The sequence below is a fragment of the Sporothrix schenckii genome, assembly GCF_000961545.1.
Source record: "Sporothrix schenckii 1099-18 chromosome Unknown Cont42, whole genome shotgun sequence".
In the NCBI taxonomy this organism is placed as follows: Eukaryota; Fungi; Ascomycota; class Sordariomycetes; order Ophiostomatales; family Ophiostomataceae; genus Sporothrix; species Sporothrix schenckii.
In genome coordinates this window covers 625,026-645,758 of record NW_015971143.1, presented here as the reverse complement: position 1 = coordinate 645,758, position 20,733 = coordinate 625,026, and the positions used below count along the sequence as shown (strand labels likewise).

At 55.0% G+C, this 20,733-nt stretch overlaps 5 protein-coding genes across 5 annotated transcripts; 1 reads left to right on the top strand and 4 right to left on the bottom strand.

Annotated features, from left to right (window-relative positions):
• Window positions 1-1,828: 1,828 nt before the first annotated feature.
• On the bottom strand, window positions 1,829-4,486 carry SPSK_01459 (protein kinase domain containing protein; the record flags this gene model as incomplete). Its single annotated transcript, XM_016728371.1, has 1 exon — window positions 1,829-4,486. One exon carries the CDS (start codon window positions 4,484-4,486, stop codon window positions 1,829-1,831), a length of 2,658 nt encoding a protein of 885 aa, XP_016589728.1.
• A 3,833-nt stretch (window positions 4,487-8,319) lies between these two features.
• On the bottom strand, window positions 8,320-11,895 carry SPSK_01397 (WD domain, G-beta repeat containing protein; the record flags this gene model as incomplete). The annotated part of the gene is made up of 1 exon (XM_016728312.1): window positions 8,320-11,895. One exon carries the CDS (start codon window positions 11,893-11,895, stop codon window positions 8,320-8,322), a length of 3,576 nt encoding a protein of 1,191 aa, XP_016589727.1.
• Window positions 11,896-14,593: 2,698 nt separating this feature from the next.
• SPSK_01663 (uncharacterized protein) lies at window positions 14,594-16,192 on the bottom strand (the record flags this gene model as incomplete). Its single annotated transcript, XM_016728570.1, has 1 exon — window positions 14,594-16,192. The coding sequence occupies one exon, from the start codon at window positions 16,190-16,192 to the stop codon at window positions 14,594-14,596; it is 1,599 nt and encodes a 532-aa protein (XP_016589726.1).
• Window positions 16,193-16,613: 421 nt separating this feature from the next.
• SPSK_01797 (26S proteasome regulatory subunit N6) lies at window positions 16,614-17,783 on the bottom strand (the record flags this gene model as incomplete). Its single annotated transcript, XM_016728699.1, has 2 exons — window positions 16,614-17,620; window positions 17,687-17,783. The coding sequence occupies 2 exons, from the start codon at window positions 17,781-17,783 to the stop codon at window positions 16,614-16,616; spliced, it is 1,104 nt and encodes a 367-aa protein (XP_016589725.1).
• A 1,213-nt stretch (window positions 17,784-18,996) lies between these two features.
• Window positions 18,997-20,158, top strand: SPSK_01801 (short chain dehydrogenase reductase; the record flags this gene model as incomplete). The annotated part of the gene is made up of 2 exons (XM_016728703.1): window positions 18,997-19,464; window positions 19,523-20,158. 2 exons carry the CDS (start codon window positions 18,997-18,999, stop codon window positions 20,156-20,158), a joined length of 1,104 nt encoding a protein of 367 aa, XP_016589724.1.
• Between the last annotated feature and the right edge of the window lie 575 nt (window positions 20,159-20,733).

The following is a 20,733-nucleotide window of genomic DNA, read 5'->3' as shown; positions in this document are numbered from 1 at the left end:
AGCCGTCGCATTTGATTGGTGTCGCTATTGGCAGGAAGCACGAAGCGTGGACCACTGCGTCCAGTCTTTTACAGTGGCCAGGCCAGGGCCTCATTCGCCCATCGAAAAGGGGCCGAACATCGCACTCGTAATGGTACACCAGAACGCCTGCCTGCACACAAACTTGAGGCGTGGTAACCCGTCATTGTATTTCGTAACACGATAGGAGATATACGTCACCTTAAAATCCAGCAGCCGTCGGGGCGTTCCTTCCTGCCAGGCGCAAACAGCCACGTCTCAGTCCCTTGAGCGGCAGTAGCCTAGATCGTACGCTGATCAGATGCAGCTACAGAGACAAGAGGGTCTGGCGAATAAGGTATCTTACAAAGAATACAAGCGGACGTGAGAGGCATTTACGAATACTAAGCCTTTGTTCTGAAAATATTTTGTTTCAACCGGGTTCTACCAGAGCAATGTTTGTCAATGTGCACAAAAACTGGGTCGCTCTTGCCGAATGTCAATGACTACATTGTGCATGAACGAGCCACTGGAATGTAAAGTATCCGAATGCGGGCAGAAACATACAAAAGCTACTTTGCAAACCTAGTGTTATTCTTGAGACTCCACTTTTACGCCGCTCGTAGCGGCTTCAGAAGCTGCTCTCGCTGCAAACTTTTTTCAGACCCATCCAGCCCTTGTACCTTGCTTTAGCGCTGTCTGACAATGGTGGAGCCCCGCTGATAACGAAACTCGGTGTTTTTTTTTTTTGTGAAAATAATCCAAACCTCGCTTTGTCGGCGGTGTTTGCTCCAAAACGCCTGGTGAAATCGTGGGACGATTGTGTACCTTGATACCATCGGCTTATACCGCAGCTGAGAATCTCATTTTATGCCGTGCCTCGTGCCTCGGCCAGCAGTTGCAGGTTAAAATACGTTTGGAATGTCGATACGGCCGAGTTACGAGCAATTCTGATGAGCGAGTGTGAAGACATAGCTGCACAGATGTCGCAGGCCGGTTGTGCAAGATGCTGTCCCACGTGGGTGCGCACATCGACCTGCCCTTTCATCTTGCTCTGCAGAAATCTGGTTGTCGTCCTATTCACTTTGTCGTTTGTGCGATATACTTGCTGAGCTCGGGATACGTCGTCTAATGGTGTATTTCGTACAATGTAATATTTTGTATGACCTTCTCAACTTTCTTCAATGGACCGTCTGCTCCGTAATATGGGGTTGCAGAGCAGGGGTGTGGGTGGGGATCCGTCAAAGAGCGCTGATCATGGTTACGTTTTGCTGATTTTGGTGCATTTTGTCCTGGGGACACCCGAAATGCCACTCGAAGAACAACGGTCCTGGCATTTCGTGTTTGTTTTTTCTAATTTCACGACGACACGGGAGCCCGGAAAGGGGGGACTGCATTGATACCACCTGCACGGTGCTCATGGCCGAGCTGCTCTTCCAATTCCATTCTCGTATTTTGACTTGGCTTTCTCCGCATTTCCCATGGCCAGTTCAGTTAGGGGTTTATTCAATGGTGCATAAAAAAGCTTGGAGCCTCTAGTTTAAGATTTGCTTCCTTGGCAAGGCCAACTTCCTATTTTGTCCACGCGAGTATGCTGTATTTACCGATTTTCTTGGCACTTGAAGACGGGGTTGGAAAGGCTTCATTCTGAGATTGATAGAACAAAATGGTCATAGGAAAGTGCATAAGATCGTAAGTCCAAATTTAGTCAAAACACCACCAACTCCATGCCGTCCTATTCGCGTCAAGATATCATAAATAAATCCAAAGAAAGTATTCCTGCCAGAGAGTTGCCGATTGTACTTCGCACACTACCTCATTATTGCCATTCTCATGCCGCATACACGGGCGAATTCCATGGCTGCCGTACCTTGTCACGGATCTGCAGATTACGGATCGCCTGCAAGCCGTTGGACAGGTCGAAGCCGCCGCCCTTTCCACCGTCTTTGACGTCTTTGACGTCTTTGATGCCATCTTTGATGCCGTCTTTGCTGCTGGCCACACTGCCGGTCTCGCTCTCCTCGAGGATCACGCTGGCACCGCCGCCACCGCCGCCACCGCCCACGCCAGCCACACTACTCCGAGCACTTCCACCCGAGCTGCTGTCGTTGCGGGCATGGTGCACAGCGGCACGTCGGCCGCTCATGCTCCGCTGGTTGGCAGTGTGATGGTTGCTGCTGAAGCTGCCGTACCCGTAGTTGAAGCTGCCGGTACGCGACGGACCGGCCGCCGGGCTGACGGCGCCGCTGTTGCTGCTCCAGCTATAGCCACCGCCGCCACCTACAATCGATGTGGACGTGGGCGACATGGCTATCATGGCCGTCGGTGACACTGCCCGGCTGCTGTCGGACGTTGTGTTGGTGCCGTTGGTCGACATGATGAGGCGTGGTGAGTGTGAGTAGCTGCTGCCGTAGTCTCCTGCGCCGCCAGCTCCATAGCTTCCTGCGGCTGTACCACCGTATGAGTAGTAGCTGCCACTGACATCGCCTGCGCTGTTGGCCATCATCGTGTCCATGTCCACACCGGCATAGCTTGTGTAGTCCAACCAGCCCGTATTAAAGCCGCCGTACTCATGCACGCAGTGCGGTTCCGAGATCCCACAGTGGTCGCGCAGAATCTGGTACATGCGCGTTTGAACATCATAGGCCGACGGACGTTCGCTAGCATGCAGCGCCATCATGCGCTCGACGACGTGCAGCATGGGTGCGACACCGGCGAGTGTTCCGTCGCTGTCCTCGGAGCCTGCCTTCATGGACCGCTTCTTGCCAAGAGAGGAAGCGGCATCGCGCGCAAGGCCGGTCATCCAGCTCTCTACCTGGCCGAGATTTTTGTGGAAGGACGAGTCAAGCACGGCGCCACCGCGGCCCGGAGTCTTGTGTTTGGCGGCACGGTGTGTGGCAAACGACCGTGTCTGGCGCTTGAGCATGAAACTGAGCAGCTCGAGAATGATACAGCCGAGGGAGAAGACATCGGCCGCCTGCGGGTTCAACTGAGGGATGGGTACATTTAAGCCACTGTTCCCGTTGGATGACGAATAGTAGCCGTCACCGCCACCGGCGCCGCCGCCCATTGTGTTGCTGCGGCTGATGGAGAAGTTGGCCGAAGCGCCCACCTGGAACGCAAATCCCGAGGCAGTTGTCATGTGTTGATCCGGCGACATGGAGAGTCCCAGGCCTACGTTCTCGCCACTGTTTTGCCGGTGCCGACTGCTCGTCATGCCACTACCGATGGCACTGTCACGGCTGCTGCTGCTGCCGTAGACGCTGCCGGCATACATGCTCATGCCGGCACCGCGACCACCAGAACCACCCTCGCCCGTCAGGGTGCTCTTGCGACTACTGCTGCCACTGCTTGCACCAACACCGACACCACCGCTGCCTCCACTGCTGCTCCCGGATGGCCGATACCACTGCTCGGGCGCCGCGTAGTCGTACGACTCCTTGTCAAAGGATGCTTTGTCGTGGCTGGACCCGCTGCTGTCCATGCCAAAGTGCGTAAAGTCGGAAAAGAAGATGTGGTTGTCGTTGTTGTGGTGGCTGAAGAGGACCGTCGACGGCTTGATGTTGCCGTGTGACAGGCCCCGGTTGTGCACAAAGCACAGTGTGTCCACGAGGCAGTGGATCCAGTTGAAGATGAGGCGGCGGCGATCACGTTTGGCAAGGGCTTTGACAGGTGCCGGAGTCGTTGCCAAAAGGGACTTGAGACTTCCCTCGCCGGCGGGCGTAAAGAGAACGTACCCGTAGCCTTGGTGGACGTACGAGGTAAAGTATGATACGAGATGGTCGTTTTGCACGGACTTGATGCTGGTGACCTCGTATTGGAACTCGTCGAGCGTGACGTAGCCGTACCCATACGCCGAGCCGGCCATGGGCGCCAGCGGGATTCGCCGGCGAGCAAAGACCATGCCCGGATAGTTGGGCAGCGCGACGCGGTCGCCACCACCTGGCAAACCGCTGCTGCCACTACCAAGCCCACTCCCAGAACTGCTGCTGCCTGTGAGTCCGCTCCCACTGCCGCCGCCCGGTGAACCGCTACCGTCGCTTCCTATGCTGCCGCTGCCACCAGGGCTGCGGTCCACCAGGTCCAGCGGCACGACCTCCATGTCGTCGTAAATCACCACCTCGTCGCTGCGCTCCAGAGGCTTGAGCAGGTAGTAGTACTGTCGCTGGTGGAACTTGCGATCGAAACGGGCGTCACGGTTGGGTGTCAGCGCCAGTCGTTCAACGTGCTCGCGGGCAATGGGCAGGTCTTCGTCGTCCCAGGAGTCGTCTATCACACCAAAAATTTGGTCAGGCACGTGCAGGTCGACGAGGATCAGAAAGATCTTCTTGGCCTTCTCGTCGATCCACTCCCAATATGTGCCGTCGGTGAGGCCATCACCAAATGCCACCGGCCGGTCCAAGCGTTCGATTTCATCGGGAAGGAGGTGCGAGCATACGAATTTGCGTGTAACTGTACGCTCGATGCGGTTTGCGTCGTACCACACCATTGTGGTTGCTGTGTATATGTGTGTGGGGGAGCGTGCGTCAGTCTGAAAGCAAGGCGCGTCGACAAGATCGAGGTTAATATATGCTGGAGAAAAACTGTCCGCGCGAATGAGTGCTGTGATTCTTCTTGCACGGGCAATTGGGTGTACTACATCCCCTGTTGATGCATGGCTGAGGAGAGGACTGAAGAGTATGGGTGAGAGACGATGTTGTGTATATGGGAAAATTGGCTTGATACTGGGAGAAAGATGCCACGAATCGGGACGGGAAGAGGGAGAGCAGAAAGAGGGGAGAGGGATGTCCAGTCTTTTGACCCCCTCCGACCGTCGACGTTTATCTACGACGAGCAACCGGGGACAATAGGACCCAGATGGAAGGAGGCCAAAGAAGTGGCAAGAGCCAGGCGACAAGGGTGGCAAGCCCAGAGAACAAGAACCATGCGCTTCTCTGGAATGAGGGGAGGGTGGAGGAGGAAGGAGCGAGTGGTGGAGGGAAGGAACCAAGGACCATAAACGGGCTGTGAAGATGAAGAGAGATAAAAAAGGAAGGAATAGCCCCATTAAGAAAATGGAAGGAAAGTACGAAAGGGAAGGGAAGAAGCGAGAATGTACGACCCAAAAACTAACCAACCGTCGCAAAACCGTTTATCAGGCTGGGAACGCCCAGCTTACCCCGTTTTCTGATACATTGCCTGCAGGTCCACCACATCTACCACATCCACCACATCCACCACACATGGCAAAAAAAGCCACGCACGTTCTTTTATGAGTTTGTCCTTCTCGAGCCTGTCTACGGCACACTGATGCCGGCATACACATAGAAAAAACACAATTCGAGCCCGGCATTGCTGCTTTTCCTTTTGCCCCGTTCTTCCCTTTCCGTCGTCCCCACCGAACCCTCTCTCTGGGAACACATGATGGGCATGATCTTGTCCTGGGATGCCTCGCTCCTTGCCGTGCCGGATAAGACTCAAGGACGGGCCACAAGGTGGTCAATGAGATAGGGAAGTCAAGAATGAAGGAGTGATATGAGTGGCGCGAAGGAGGAATAAACATATGAAATACAGATATGCTCTACGACTCAGTTGGGCCCCGATGGCAGAGTGCGATGACTTGGCCCCGATATGAAAGAGGACATGGACGCACCGAAGAAGGTAGCTGGTGTTGAATAGAGGAGATAAAATGGGAAATATCTATAGGTCGTCTCCATACATTCGTGGTAATGTTGTAGCATCATCGATGCGACGAGGCAGAGCTTTTCTGTCTTCTGTCTTTCGAACGCAAATCTGGTTGTGTGTGAGGAATAGTGGTCCAAGTCGACATGCACAGCTGGTTTCAATATCTCCGGTAGTGGCGTTGCTTTTCAGTACGGAAAACTTGAACAATTTGGCTTGAGCAAGGCCAAAGACTGTCCCTCAGCCCCGGCATAATACTTTGTTCTCTCCGCCTAATTTCTTCCCCCCCGGTTGTACCCTTGATTGCCTGTCGATGCTTTTCGAGATAAAGAGCAAGGGTTGGAAACAAAACGACTAACAAACAGACGGACGTCACCTAAGAAAGGAGGGCTGCTTCAGTCTGTGATTGGCCCATGCAAGTTGAAGATAAACGACTCGAGACTTCCTAGAAGACACAATGGTCGCACAACCCACTTTGCATGGCCTGCCCCCCAAATCCACTGGTCCTCGTTCTCCCCGGCTCCCAGCCCTCCAGAGATAAGGAAATCGACGGCCATTTGACGACCAATTTTTTGTTTTTTTTTGTTTTCACCCTCTCTCTTCTTCAGCCGTTCACCGTCCCCATGTCTGGCAAAGTACCAATGTACATGAGGCTCCTCCTTGGCATGGTAGACGACGCGCCGCTAGTTGTTTGGCCCAATGAAAGGAGAAATGCCTCTCGAAAGTCTCCTGGCTTTTCTTCTTGCTTCGCTGCCTTCCGACTCTCTTCGCTCCTGAAAAGTGCGCGGGATGAGTGGGGAACAAGAGCAACGAGAAAAGCGACAGAGCGACACGCGACCCGGGCCGTTGAGCGAAGCAGGGACAAGCCCTGCAGTTGTCTACGCCCATGTGGCTTAGGGGTCGAAGAGTAGAAGGAGCCCTGACAAGAGCTCCAGTCCTGACGCATGTATGCTTTAAGATGTTTTGTTCCCGCGCGCAGGAGAAAACAAACGTATCGTCATCGACAACCAACACGCCGTTGACTTGACGTTGTCGTTGATTCAAGCCTCTTTGTCGTCCTGCTTTAAAGCACGGCTGCAGCCGCGAAACCGCCCTATCATGGTAGTTGGGACGGGGCGGGCATAGTATCCATTACGTACACAGATGCTCTGCGAATGGACAGACTGGCGACGCGACTGGGGCAGGTAGGATAGCAGATCTGGGCCCGACAACGTCGCAAAGCATGTCGTACATTTTGTATTACCTACCAACAGACCGCGCGATTTCGAGCACGCATAATCGACGGCCATATTGCAACGGCAAAGTGAACTAGAAGAAACACAACGAGATTATATTGTGTTCCATGTGCTGCCTCGGTGAGATACAACCATCCACAACCTGCGTTTCTTCCCCCGTCCTGTTTCCGGTCGTCCAAAGGGCAGCTGGTGCCCCCCACTCATCGACCGTCGCTGCAGTATCTCGTCGACAGCGGCCTCTCTTTCTTGACCTTTTCCCATGACGATTACATTTCGGCTGTCGGGCCCACGCCGTTAATAGGACTTTGTTTCTTGTACAATTCTTTGGCGAAAGAATGACCAGCACCGGCAAGAAAAGTAAGAACGAAACAAATAGGATGTGAGGCTACAGAAGATGGCTGCTGAAATAGGCCGCGAGGCGATAGGTGTTTGTTCGAATCCGAAAGGCAGCTGCTAGAGTGGGGGGAGACCGAGGGCCACACGCAACACCACAAAACTGAATACCAGCCAAGGGGAGACTGGCCGATGTCACGGAGATAGGAGACCAAAAGCGGAGACCAAGAGAGACAGGCAAGAAAGTGATAGACAGGTACGATGTTCTCCGTGCTTCAAATATGACAGATGTGGCTTTTTTTTTGGGGGGGGGGGGGTGATAACGGCAGAGTCGATTAGGGACATGCATAACGAGGCAATAGTTTTATACGTAGGCGACAGAAAGAGGGCCAAGCTACCAGGGCGTCAAATGTATGTCCCTCCACCCATCCACGACTATGGACTACTTGAGCATTCTATTTTCGATAAAAGGTACGACAGTTGCGCAGAAGACGAGCGAGTGCAGGCAATACGGGGCCCGATGACGGGCCAAAGTATGCACCACCGTCGACGATCATCTGGCGCAGTCTTTGCAGGATGCATCGGAAAATGAAAAGATGAACAAAAAAATGAGATTAAACGCCAGCAGCCACGCCGGGACTGCGCTGTGAGAAGATGGTTTGTTGCCAGAACCAAAAGCTATAAAAGAAAAAGCCAGCCTGATGGGGCCAGGACTTGGGCCGCTCAGCATGGCCAGTCTTCCCTCCCCATAAACAGTTCCTAATAGTACAGACCTACAAATAAAATGAAAATAGGAGAAATGAGAGTGGCAGAGGGTTTGAAAGGAAAGGAACACAAAATGTAACGCCGGGAGGAAGAAACACCAACAAAGAAAAAAAAGCCCTTAATCAAAGCTCCTCCACCCTTCGTCTCCAGAAGGGAACCCTTTCCAAGTATAAAGAGAATGACAAACAAACGGCAAATGTGGTATAATAGAGGTAGTCATACAGGGCAGAGAATGAAAGAAAGAGAATGCAAGGAAAAGAAAAGAAGAAAAGGCCAGCACAAAGAAACACACTGATCAACGGTGTGCTGCCGTTCGGTGCTTGCTCCACTAGATACGCATCGAGCCAGCCATCGACGTCGGTCGCGAGTTTTCGTCGGGCGACGTGTTGTCCATGTCGGCACTATTGTTGCTGCTGCGGTCATCCCTGCCAGCCCGGTCCGTGTCTTGGTCCCGGCCCTGGTCGTCTGCGCTGCTGTTGCTGGTGGCACTTTCTCCGCTGTTGCCGCGGTCATGCTGCCGGTGTCGGTGCAGAACAGGCCGGTCTAGATCGCGTTCACGCTCTCTGTCGCGCTTTGGTTGGCGCAAGTTCCACTTCTTGTCAAGCAGCGACACCAGCCGCTCAAGCTTCTCATCCAGAAGGCCGTCAAGCTCCTCGCTCATCGCCTTACTGCGCGTGGCCCGGTCGCCAAGCGCAGCAAACGTCAGCCGGAGTTCCTGGTCCAGCTCCACCAAGACGTCCTGTGCAATGGGGTCTGTCGAGGCAAGGCGCTTGCGGTACGCACGCAACTGCCGGCAGGTCTGCTCCGTCGCCATGTTGAGGCTGCCAAATCCGTACGAACTGCGGATGTTGTTGGCGCTACTCTTCTTGCGTATGGTGGCGCCGCTACCCGAGCTGATGTTGGTGGGTGTCGTATTTGTGCTGCTCATGGCAGGGAGGGACGGCCGCCGCCGGACCTTCGTCTTGGGACTGGTCGGCACAGGTGGGCTGCCCGACGCACTACCTGCCGATGCCCTCCTAGATGGCGTGTCTTCGACAATGGCATTGGCCGGATTATTCAACAGCACAGAGATCGGCGTGCGTGCTGCTGGCCCTGCACCAGTAGACAAGTTGTACCGAGACGACCGTCGTGAGAGGGACCGTGACGGAGACCGTTTGCCGCTGGCGCTGGCGCTTCCGCCGTTGACGCTGCTCGACGTGGATGGTCTCTGGAATTCGGCCAGCTCGGCTTTTGACAGAACCTTCCTGAGGGGTGGCCGCGAAGCCGTGGCAGATATGGTGTCTTTATGTGGTGATGGATCGCGGCTGATGGACGAGCCAGGCGCAAGCTGTTCGCGTAGGTCCAGCGACCAAAACATGATGGTACCGTCTGAGCCGACGCTCACTACCTTCCGGCAACCGCTCGAAAATGAGCTCGGCGCAGTCGATTTTGTTGGACTGTCCATCTCCTTCTCCTCATCCTCTTCAATAAGAGCAACACCATTGATGGCTTCAGTATGCCCCCATTCACGGTCGAGGAACGCACCCGTGTTGGCGTCATAGATGCGCACCGACTTGTCGGTGTTCGATAGACCGAGCAGGAAAGGTGTATCAGTAGAGATTATGTTTAAAGGCGAAGGAGGCGGTGCGAGTGGCATCCCAGTGGCTTGTGTGCCGTAGATGAGTGCGTCCAGCAGAGCAGATTCGGAGCCGCCCTCGTCGATACACTTGAAGGAGCTCACAAGCCGGCTCGTGGTGAGATCATACTGGCAGATTGTGCGATCCAGGAGAGATACAAAGACCGTCCGAGCATCGGGCGACAGGGCCATCGACGATGGTGATGCTTTCAGTGTGATGACTCGCGCAGGTATGGCGGCAATCACGTCTGGCTCATCCTCCTTGGACACAAGGTCATACAATTGGAGGGTCCGGTCAAAGGAACAGGTGATGACCTTGTCATCGGGCGAAATGAGCACCTGCACCGCCTTTGCAGCAAACTCGAGTGTCTGGAAATGCTCCACGGTCCCGTCTTGTAGCCGGTGGAAGAGCTGGGCTGTCCGGTCGCGGCCGCAAGTGGCCAGGAGCAGCTTCGAGCCCTTTTCAAAAATAGAAATCGATTGACAAACGGAGGCATGCGCCTTGGTCTCAAGTACCGTCTCTTTGGTCGCGAAGTCGACAATTCGTAAAACGCCGCACCGGTCGGCTGTGACAAAGAGCTTTCCGCCTCGTGTGGCCCGCACGGCGGATAGCTGATTTGCTGGTTCGAGTTCGTCTCCTGTTGCGTTCTGGTCGATCGGTACCTGCAGGGACGACTGTATTTCGCCGTCAACGTTCCATAGCAAGATGTTTCCGGAACTGGACCAAGTGAAAAATGCGGCATCGGCTTCGTTCGGTAGTGTGAGGGCCTGGATGCCCAAGATGGGCTCTCCATGGCCCGGAATCGGAATCCGTTTCACGTGTGGTGCTGGATCCTCGCCGGGGATATGATCGGTGCCAGAGAAAATGTCAATCGATTGCTTTGTGTCGACGGTGACAACGTGGCCAGTAAGAAAACCCATTGCAACCAAGCCGGTTCTCATCGACGGTACAGTAAACGACATGCGGCTTTGGAGACTTGGAGAGCTCGAGGAAAGCGACGGTGTAGATGGGGCCGAGGGGAGCTGCGCGGCGCGTCGACCCTCCTGCAACATGTCCTCCAGGTCCATGGTCAAGGAGTGGCCCGTTTTACTACCAAAGTACACGCGGTCATTTCGAACAGATACACAGTTCAACGCAAATCGCGTATCGCGAACACGAGTCAGCTTCATCTGCTTGTTGACTGATTCGAGAAGGCATATGTCACCGGACTCCGAGCAGATTACGGCACCGCCACCGGGGAGTGGCGCCGCAGAAGTGAAGGTGGCCTCGAGCATCGATCCTAACAAGATGTTTCGTCCCGGTAGCGTTTTCTGCTGCAGCGGTTGTTCCTTCTGGGACTGATAGACCGGCGGTGGTGTAGAGGCGTAGCCGTCAATCCCGCCGTACCGGGCCTTTGTCGGTGACGTGCTCGTCGATACGCTTTCATCGATGCGCCAGACCTTGACGTGGCGGACGCCAAAAGTGACCAGGCTGTTGCTTTCCAGCCAGATCATGCCACGCACATACGACGTGCAGCGGTTCTGTTGGAAGAGTTTGGCTGCGCCGGTACGTGGGTCGATCTTCCAAATATACAGAAACCCATCGTTGGCGGCGCCCAGCGAGGCCATGTACCGCGAGTCCGCAGACCAGGCGACAGCTGCCACGCCAAAGCTGTGCTCGTTGATCGAGACGAGAGGGATGTCGGAAGATGTGTCGTCGAGGTTGAAGATGAGCACCCGCGGTGCGTAGCCCGTCTCGCCAACAGCCAGAAAACGGCCATCGCGGCTCAGGGATAGACATGTCGCCGACTTTATGCGCTCGCGCTGGGTCCAGGTCTTGCCGGAAGTGGGCGATTCGGCCCAGTCTGGTAGGCCAAAAGCGGAGTCGCGGTGGCTCGAACCAAGCGTAAGCCTGCTTCGGCTGTCGTTTGCTTTCGGTGTAGAATTCGGTGTCGAGGGTCCATTGTTAATGGGAGAAACTGAGAAGACAGGAACGGCTGTCGGCCGTGCACGGTAGAAACGCTGCCTATAGTAATCACCGTAGACGTCGACGACGACCACGGCCCCGCCAGCAATGTATGCAAAGCACGAGTTAACGGTATCGAAACCGGTAGGAGAGGAGCAGGTAGAGCCGACCACTCGTTTCAGAGATAGGCGGGAGGGAGCGGATGTGTTTGAGGAGGCAGAGGCGGAGGTGGCGGCGGCGAGATCATTAAATGTTCTTGAGCGGATGGGAGACCGGGACATGCGGTTTATGAAGGGCGAGTTGGAAGGCGTCAGTTTGAGACGGTTGGATGGAGTAGATGCCATTTTGCTGCCATTTGGGGGTGAAAGAAGGCGTATGCTGAGTGACCTAGTTGATTGGGTATATGGATGGCAACTGTCGTCGACGGTAACGAGTATATGTCAAAATAATGTACCTGGGGAAAAAGGATACTCCCAAATGCTGTGTACACGCATTAGCCACAATGTGGTGGACGAGTTCGGGTGGGAAGCGGCACAGGATACAAAAGTAAACAAGCCCGCTTTAGGGCGAAATCTGGTGATGCGATGCAAACAACCGCAGTCGAAACCAGAAAACGGTGTAACAGGGCGACAAACTTACAGTGAGTGAATAAATAATACAGAGCGAGTGGAGACGAAGACAAATGACAAGAGAGTGTGTTGTAACGAGCGACAGTCGATTGACGACAAAAGATGGACGGTGAAGACGCAGTCGACGGAGAGACGGTGAAGACGCGACGGCTGGTTCACGACGTCCCCAGGGAACGTAGGACCATCACGAAGCCGCGGCTGGGGCAAAAGGTGGGATGGAGGGAGACGTTTGTCCGAGAGTAAGTCGTCGAAGTAGTTTTTTTTCGCCCGGAGAATTCTGTTGATTCCTGATCATAGAAATGTAAGTTGTTGAGCTGTCTGTGCTGTATCTCGCGATCACTGGCGATCATTCGTTCACAGGCGCCTCAGCTCTTTTGCCGGTGCAACTGCAAAGTGCTTGGAGCGACCTAAAAAAGAGAGACTGAGCACAAAGAGACGACTATCCGGTGGAAAGAATTGAGTGGCACGAAAAAAGGTGGTGAAATTGATCTCGCACGAGATGATGAGATTTGGGGTGTGGGATTCGTGTAGTGGATCGTATCGAGGCAAGAGCGAAGGGGTGGCTGCCCCGGTTGGTCTTTGGTGTGCAGTTTCCTTTCGTCAACGGCTCCTTGGCAAGTGAGAAGGAGAGGCAAAGGGATCGCGAGGCACCCCGTGCGTATCTAGAGGACAGAAGCAGAAGCAGACACGAGAAAGAATACGACGCAGACAAGGCCTTGTTTCGCTTGTTCTGCGAAAAGCTAAAATACGGTCGTTGCCCAGGATGCAAGCTGAAGTGCCAGGCGAAAGGCCAAATGAGACCACTCGTACCTGCCGCCTGGGGCGCTATCAGTAATTACCCCTAGAATACAGCAGAGTTATTCACTGCTTCCTCGCTTTCACATTCGTGGGCAGGGGTGAAGGCTGTGTGGGGAACACTAGCCGGTACTTTCCACTTCCTATCGCAGTCGTTAAATTTTTTGTTTTCTTTTTTGGGTTGGGAGGGCGACCTGAGTCGACATTTGCGCGGGGTGGCAGCACCAAATCGTCTTCCCAAGCCGGCAAGCGCATTGCCTCTTTAGGCTTGGCTCCAGGGGAGGCCAGGCCTAATACGACGCTGGGATGATGAACCGTCCAAACGCTCGCAGGCTCTCCAACGTCAAGTCGAGGAAAACCCGGAAAGAGGACCGCAGAGCGGCTGGTGCGTTTTTCCCCATCGCCAGTCGCTCCTTCCCTTGCACCAGAGGTTCCGTTCTTGCGGGTCAATGCGGCGATCGCTTTTTAATCAACTCACGGCAGTCGCGTCAAAAGGGGGCCAGCAAGGAAGCAGTGGCCACAAACGACGGAAAGTGCCTATTGAGGAAAGCACCTCTGGCGCACAGTACAGCAAGGGCTCTTCAACGGCTCATCCAATCTAGCTATCCCCGTATTGTGCCTTTGACCACGAGAGTTCGAATTACGCAGCCGAAAGTGCAGAACGCGAATTGCCCCCCAGCAGAGCTCAGAACCTACAAAACTCTCCGGCGGACCATTTCAGGGCTGAGCTAGGAAAAGCCCGCTGTAAGCTCATCTCCACGAAGAAGTGAAAGCGCAGCGAAATTGGTGCCAAACGGGTCTCGAGAAATACAATACGGACGCCGCCAAAGGCAAGGCAAGACGTTTGTAACTTCCAGAGTGCCGATTCTCGAGGGATACGTATCTTTGCGCAGTACGGAGTGCTCAGTACAGAACGGTTGTGCGGAACTGGCAGGGGATCCGAAATGAAATTGCGACCCTCCTTTGGGACGAACTTATGGGCTCGCCTGACCGGGGCATCGCTTCAGCACTCATTTCCAAGAAGACTGTGGTCCAGATCATGCTTGGTCCAGGAACGGCCAAGGTGTGACTGGCTCGAGCGAGCCCTAGCTGTGAGAGGTGCGTATTGTGCGACGTTGTTTGCAAGGTGTGATATGAAAGCGACATGAGCGCGTTTGTTTCATGGCTCCTCTGATTGCAGGATTATTTGTACTTTTGACAACAAAACCCGAATGATTCAAGACGAGTACGAGTGCACCAGCTTTATGCGAGGCGAAGCGAGATGGCTGCACTAGGTACGAGACACACTACGAGATACACTACGAGGTGTACGAAGTAATGGTTGACCGCGTGCCGGCTGTGCTGGTCGTAACCGAGAAATCCGTGCACCTCAGAGTGCACCCAAGGTATGCATCTCTACGCCGTACCCTTTTAACCTTTGGAGAGGCATTGTTTTTTCACGTTGGCTCACATGGAACGGGTGCGCAAGAAAGATGAGATGGATTTGCTTCGTACTTTGTAATTAATGCCGTCAAAATTGCACATATGCAAAATATAAATCAGTGGGTATAAATCTAGTAAGAGTGTGGGGGTTGGATATAGGCTTGCTCTGGTGTTGCCCTCAAACCCTTCGAAAGGGTCACTCATCCGTCAAGTCCTTGTCGTCCTTGCTGCTCCGCCGCAGCCTTGCCTGGCGACCAGGGCTCTGGCTCCGCGTGACTTTGCGGAGGGTCGTCCCGTGCTCGGGAGTGAGCAGCACAGAACGCGACGGCGCATCCACATCTTCGCTGCTATCAATGGCTCGCTGCATGACGTCGGCGGATGGGACACTCTCTGTCCCATAGATGCCCTCTTCAGACAGGCTGGCCTGGAAATTCTGCCGGTTCTGACGTGTCTGGCGCAGGATTTGCCGTCGTGACAGGATCGGATTCCGGTTCAGCATCCGCCGCCGGCCGCCCGACCACGATGACGGCTCCCGCAGAATGCCCTCGGCTTGCCAGCGCTTCGGCGGCTTGCGGCCCAGCTCGGCCCAGCGCGACCATACCTGCTTGCCGCGCTCGAACCAGCGCATCTGGCGATCCTCTTCCTCCTCGGGCGTCGCCTGCCACTTGCTCTTGAGGATGCGGCGTATGGCCTCCGGTGAGACCTTGAAGTGGCCGGCGAGGGCGGCCGTGGTGTAGACCTGTGGGAACTTGCGGTGCAGAGCGCGAATGCCCTCAAGCGCGTCAGGGGACAACTTCTTGCGCGGGTTCCAGCCACCAGGAAACTTTTCACGCAGCGCTTGCTTCTGGATCTGCCACGGCTCCGGGCGCTTGGGGAGCGGCCGCGGTTTCGTCTTCGACTCTGCTGTATCCGGGGACGGCTTGGCGGGCATGCCATCGTTGGAGCCTGTCGGCGCAGCCGACTTGACCTTTGTCTTTGGCTTGGGCGGCGTAGCCTGCGCAGCCTGTGTCGCAGCACCGCTCGCAGCACCGCTCGCAGCACCGCTGGCTGCCGCCTTTTCGAGCGCCCGCCGCTTTCGCCGAATGTCTTTCTTTGCTTGTCTTTTTGCCTCCTTTTCCTCCATCATCTTCTCCAACTTGCTTTTCTTTCCCCTCTTTTCCTTCTTTTCCTTCTTCGGCTTGAGCTTCTGCACCAATTTCGCTGCTTCGGTTGGGTCCACCGACCCTGCTGCCGCGCCTGCTACTGCCGCTGCAGCTTCCGCGGCCAGTCTCGCAGCCTCTTGTTGTCTGCGTATTCTTTTCCTCATATTCTTTCCCGGCTTTATATCGGACGCTTGTTGGTTGGTTCGCATGGGGGATGTCGTCGCACTCACGTGCTCCGTCTCCGCGCCGTCGGTCACCGCCTGCAGCGACTGGACATTGTTATCCCTTGGGGATGCAGAGGTCGCAGTGTGCGCTTCGGTCTCGCTTGTATGCCTCTCCACTGCTGTATTTATGTGCTCTTCGCTGGCGCTGCCAATGTCGCTGGAAGTAGCCTCGACCTTCTCGGCCCACTGTGCATTGCTGAGCAGGTTTCGCGACATATGGAATGTCCGAGTCGCTGTCGTCGACTGGAACGGCGACACGGATGGTCGGCGTGCCGTTGTTGTAAGCAACCGCCAGTGCCGTACAGCTGCCGTCGGCACTCTGGTTGTCGTCGCTCGTGTAGCAACTGTTGCTGGCACCGATCCGACGAGGCTGCGCACAAACATGCGTAGCGCTGCTGTGCGGCAGGCACAGTGAGAAAAAGTGTTCATTGTTATGAATTCATTGGCGCAATGAATAGAAGACAAAAAAAAAGAAAAACGAAAATGCGCCTAAAAGGGGAACAGAACAAGAATACGGTCAGGTCGTGTGCTGTAGACAAACTGGCTGATGTCTTCAGATTAGACCAGAAGCGAAAAAATAATGTTGCTAAGAAATCGCGTCTGTAATAACGGCGTGGCACCTTATCGATTAGCTGGAAGTGGGGCTTCTTCCAGTGGGTAGAAAAGTAGCGCTGCAAGACTTCTTTTGAAATATGTTCAATTCATATTGATGGCAAGTTCCCAGGCAAAGACGCGAAAAGACTAGTTCTCTATTCTATTGATACAGACCATCTCGCGCTCCACCCCATCACACTCTCGTCTCTTCACACCCCGCCCTGAGTCCCCTTAATATCGCTTCCTTTTCTCCCATCTACTCCAGCATTGACGCCTGGTTGGTGTACAGCACGTCCACCACGTTGCTCAGCTTGTCAATGGTCGCCAGTGCCGCATCGTAGCTCTCGTCGCGCTCCGTCTCGTCGTAGATAATCAGACATCCCGCGCCCTGGTCCAGCACGCCGATAATGACCTTGTCTAGGATCATCTGGGACAGCTTGCGTTCGACCTGCTGGGTGTCCAAGCCGACCATGGTGGCAATGTGGTCGATCTCGACGCGCGAAAAAGGCTCAATGACCTTGATCAGGTTCTGCTCCAGCATCGAGTCGTACAGGCGGCGCAGGTGGTTGCGCACAAAAGCGTCGCCGCCCAGCTCATAGCGGTATGTGACCAGTGCGCGCTCGTACTCCTCGAGCGAGCGGTTGGCGTGCGCGCGCGCAATGGCCTTCATGGCCTCGAGGCTTTGGCCCGCGTACTTGACGGCCTGCTTCGAAACCATCAGCTGGTTCACGTCATCTGACAGGTTCAGCATAATCTTGCACAGTAGCATGTACTGCAGGGCCGCCGTGGCCTTGGCGGGCTCGTCCTGCGTGTGGTAGCCATCGAGCGCCTCGATAAAGTAACTGAATGCCGTGTTAAAGTCCTTGTCCTCGGCGTGCAGCATGCCCGACTGCATGTCCAGGTTGGCCTGCAGCAGCGGCGGGGTGTAGACGGAGGCGGCACTCGTGCGGGCACTGGTGAGTGCCGCACGCGCCTTGGACACGTTTCCGAGTGCGTGGTACACGCGCGACTCGAGAAGCTGCACCTCGACCAGCACCAGCTTGTCGTCCAGGCGCTTGAGCTCGCGCAGCAGGCCATTGATGAGCGTCAGTGCGTCGTAGTACGCCTGTTTGGCCATATAGAGAGTGACCAGCCGTGTCTCGAGGTTCTGGCGCAGGAAGCCGCGGCGCTCCGACGTTGCCCATTCTATGCACGACTTGGTCACGGCAATCTGGGTATCGGTGGTGTTGGGGATGTCACGGAAGAGGTCGAGGAGTTGCCGTACTGGACGTTGTCAGTACCGCCATATGGCCGCGATGAATCTGAAGCAGAGGGGAAGCAAGAACCTACCGAGTTTCGCCGTCTTTGCCTTCGCAAAGGACGACAGCACCGTCCGGCTCCGTGTTACCAGGTCGACGAGCTCATTGGTGTTCCTACACGAGGGCATTTTGTCAGTCTTAGGAGAACGTTTGGTATGCATCGTCGCCTGCGCCATAGCAACTCACTTCTGGTCCCGGTACAGCTCCCCCAGGCCAATCAATGCCACCTCGTACTCCCGGACAGCAGCATCCGACGTAACCGATGGTGGCTTCGCGATGACCTCTTTATAGATGGATTCGGCCTTAGCCGGGTTGGACTTTGCCAGCTTCTTGGCTTCCTGCACCCGCTCCGAATCGGCGGCGGCCATGGCGGACGAAAGTGAGTGAGGTAGTGGGTGGTTGTGTCTCGCGTGGGAGTCGTCGAGGGAGAGGAAAAGGTCGTCGGTCGAGACAGATGTCGGCAATGTGGAATGAGGAGTGGGAAGGAGTCGCCTTGTTGAGATAGTTTGGATTTATCTATAAAAAAAAAGAATATGTAAGGTCGTGTGCGCTGCAGAGTGCGACTGTCGTGGGGGGATGCGAGGCAATGCGCGAAAGAGGAGCTACTGGGGCTGGACAAACAGAACTTGAGGCTGGACTGAGAGCTCTCGCCGTCACTGGCCCTTGCCCACCTCTAGGTTGCCAACGGACGCGAAGGCTGCACGTTGGAGCAACATTGGTGTGACAAAGCATATCACGTGAAAATAGTCCCGTGCTAGGTCACGCGTGGCTCTAGCGCCGCTCCACAAACAGGCACATGGGGCGCTTGGAAAACACAGCAGCAGCTCGTGATTGGTTGTCACAGATAAACCCCTGGCGCTGGAGTCGGCCGCTCCAGGGAGCTCTTTGGCCTAAGCACAGCTGGCTAGTCCCCACTAACAGGCCCCTCGTCGAAACCTCGAAACGTTTCTCAGTCCGAGTGCTCCCCTGGGTGACGTTTCGAAGGCAAGAAGGACGAGCAGAAAAAGAAAAAGAGCGCTCGGTGTCTTTGTGGTGCGTGGCAATTGCTCTGTGTCCGCTCCTCGATTGTTGACGTTTCCATCCTCGTCGTCTCGTCTGCACATCCTCGTTTAACATCTGCCAACATCTCTTCCTCGTCACGCTGGGCGTAACTTTGAAAACCTCTCCCACTTTTGGTCTCATCCTCTTCCTTGTTTTCGTATTTATTTGTCTGCCTCTTCTCGCCGTTCTTGTTTCTCTTGTCTCTTTCGTCTGTTCTGTTTCACTGACGAGACGACACATCTTCTACCTCTCTCTCAACTTCTGCTTCTCAAACTACTTCTCCGCCCCCTTTCGCACACAATGGACGCCTTCCAGCGGCCGCCAACCCGCGACTCGTGGTTCGCGCCCTTCTCCGTTGACCTTGTCCTCAAGGTCCTCTATGTCACCTTCCTGCACCCATTTGTGGCCTGGATCGTCGTTCTGTGCTTCCGCGCCGAGCACATGGAGTGGACTGCCATGCCGATCCGCGCCGCCTCGATTTATGCCTCTGTCGTAACGGCAGGCTGGGTTCTGAGCGCAATCAACCGGCGCATTGCCTTTGGCCAGCCGCGGACGGTCGACTTGAGCGAGGAGGTCATTGTCATTACTGGTGGCGCAAGCGGTCTTGGACTGCTGATCGCCGAGGTCTACGGTATGCGCGGCGCGACTGTCGCCGTGCTGGATGTCAAGGAAATGGAGAATGGCGAGGCCCGCGGTGTCACTTACTACAAGTGCGATATTACAGACAAGGACCAAGTCATCAAGGCGGCCGCCGACATTGAGAGAGATGTACGTCCTTGTATCATGGTTTCGCACCGCGACGTCTGCCCCCTGCTAACGAAAACAGCTTGGCCCGCCCACCGTGCTGATCAACAACGCTGCCGTTGTCAATGGAAAGCGTCTGCTTGACCTCGATTACGCCGAGATCGATCGCACCCTGTTCACCAACCTCGCGTCGAACTTCTACACTCTCAAGGCCTTTATCCCCGGCATTGCACGCAGCGGCCTTGGAGGCACGATCGTCACCATTACCAGTGTTCTCGGCGAACTCGGTGCTGTCCAACTGTCTGACTATGCTGCCTCCAAGGCTGGCCTGTCTGCCCTGCATCGCTCCCTAACCGCCGAGCTCAAGACAAGCCACCCGGACATCCGCACGGTGCTCGTCACCCTCGGCCAGCTCAGCACGCCGCTCTTCTACGGTGTGCAAACACCCAGCTCCTTCTTCGCGCCCGTCGTGGAGCCTGTCGACGTTGCCAAGGACATTATCAGCGCAATTGACAGCGGCCGCGCCGAGTCCATTGGTATGCCACTCTACGCGCGCTGGGTGTCCTGGTACCACGTGCTGCCGTTGAGCCTTCAGCAACTTGCACGGTGGGCATCTGGTATTGACACAGCCATGGCGACCTTTGTTGGCCGGAACGCGGCCGCGGCGAGCAAGGCGCAGCAGTCGGAGAAGCAGGCTGTTCTGATCGAGACTTCATAGTCTTGCCAAAACCCTCTTCGATGCGTCGTAATCACGTTGGCTGCTGCTGGCCAGTCGCCAACGCCTGCACAAGACGAGAAATAACAAAAGTGTAAATTTAGAGAAATGGGGGAGGAAGCTCTGCGGTTTCTCGTGTACGATCTTAGTAACTTGTCATAGTTGAGACCACTTAGACACAGACACTCCAGCGATTTGGGAATATTTGTTAAAATGCAATCTACCGGTCTTTCGCCAAGTTTTGCTCTAGAACAATAAGCACACCCTCGAGAAATTGCAATACCCATGCTGACCTACGTTGGTGCATTCCCGGCTCAGTTAATTCTTGGTCCAAGACTTGTGGTTACCAGCCTGTCTCTTCTGGAGCAAGTCAAAAACAAGACCAGAGAAGTTCGGACGACTTTGGCCCACCTCCAACCATCGACATCAGAGACTAATAAACGAGTTTGCTTATGATCACAAGCCACGAATCACAGTCACATAAATCTGTCATCGTTTGGTGAATGAAATACTTCCCACTTTGATGTCTGGGAGCGCATTTATTGCTTAAAACACAGTTTTCCCTAACATGAAATTTT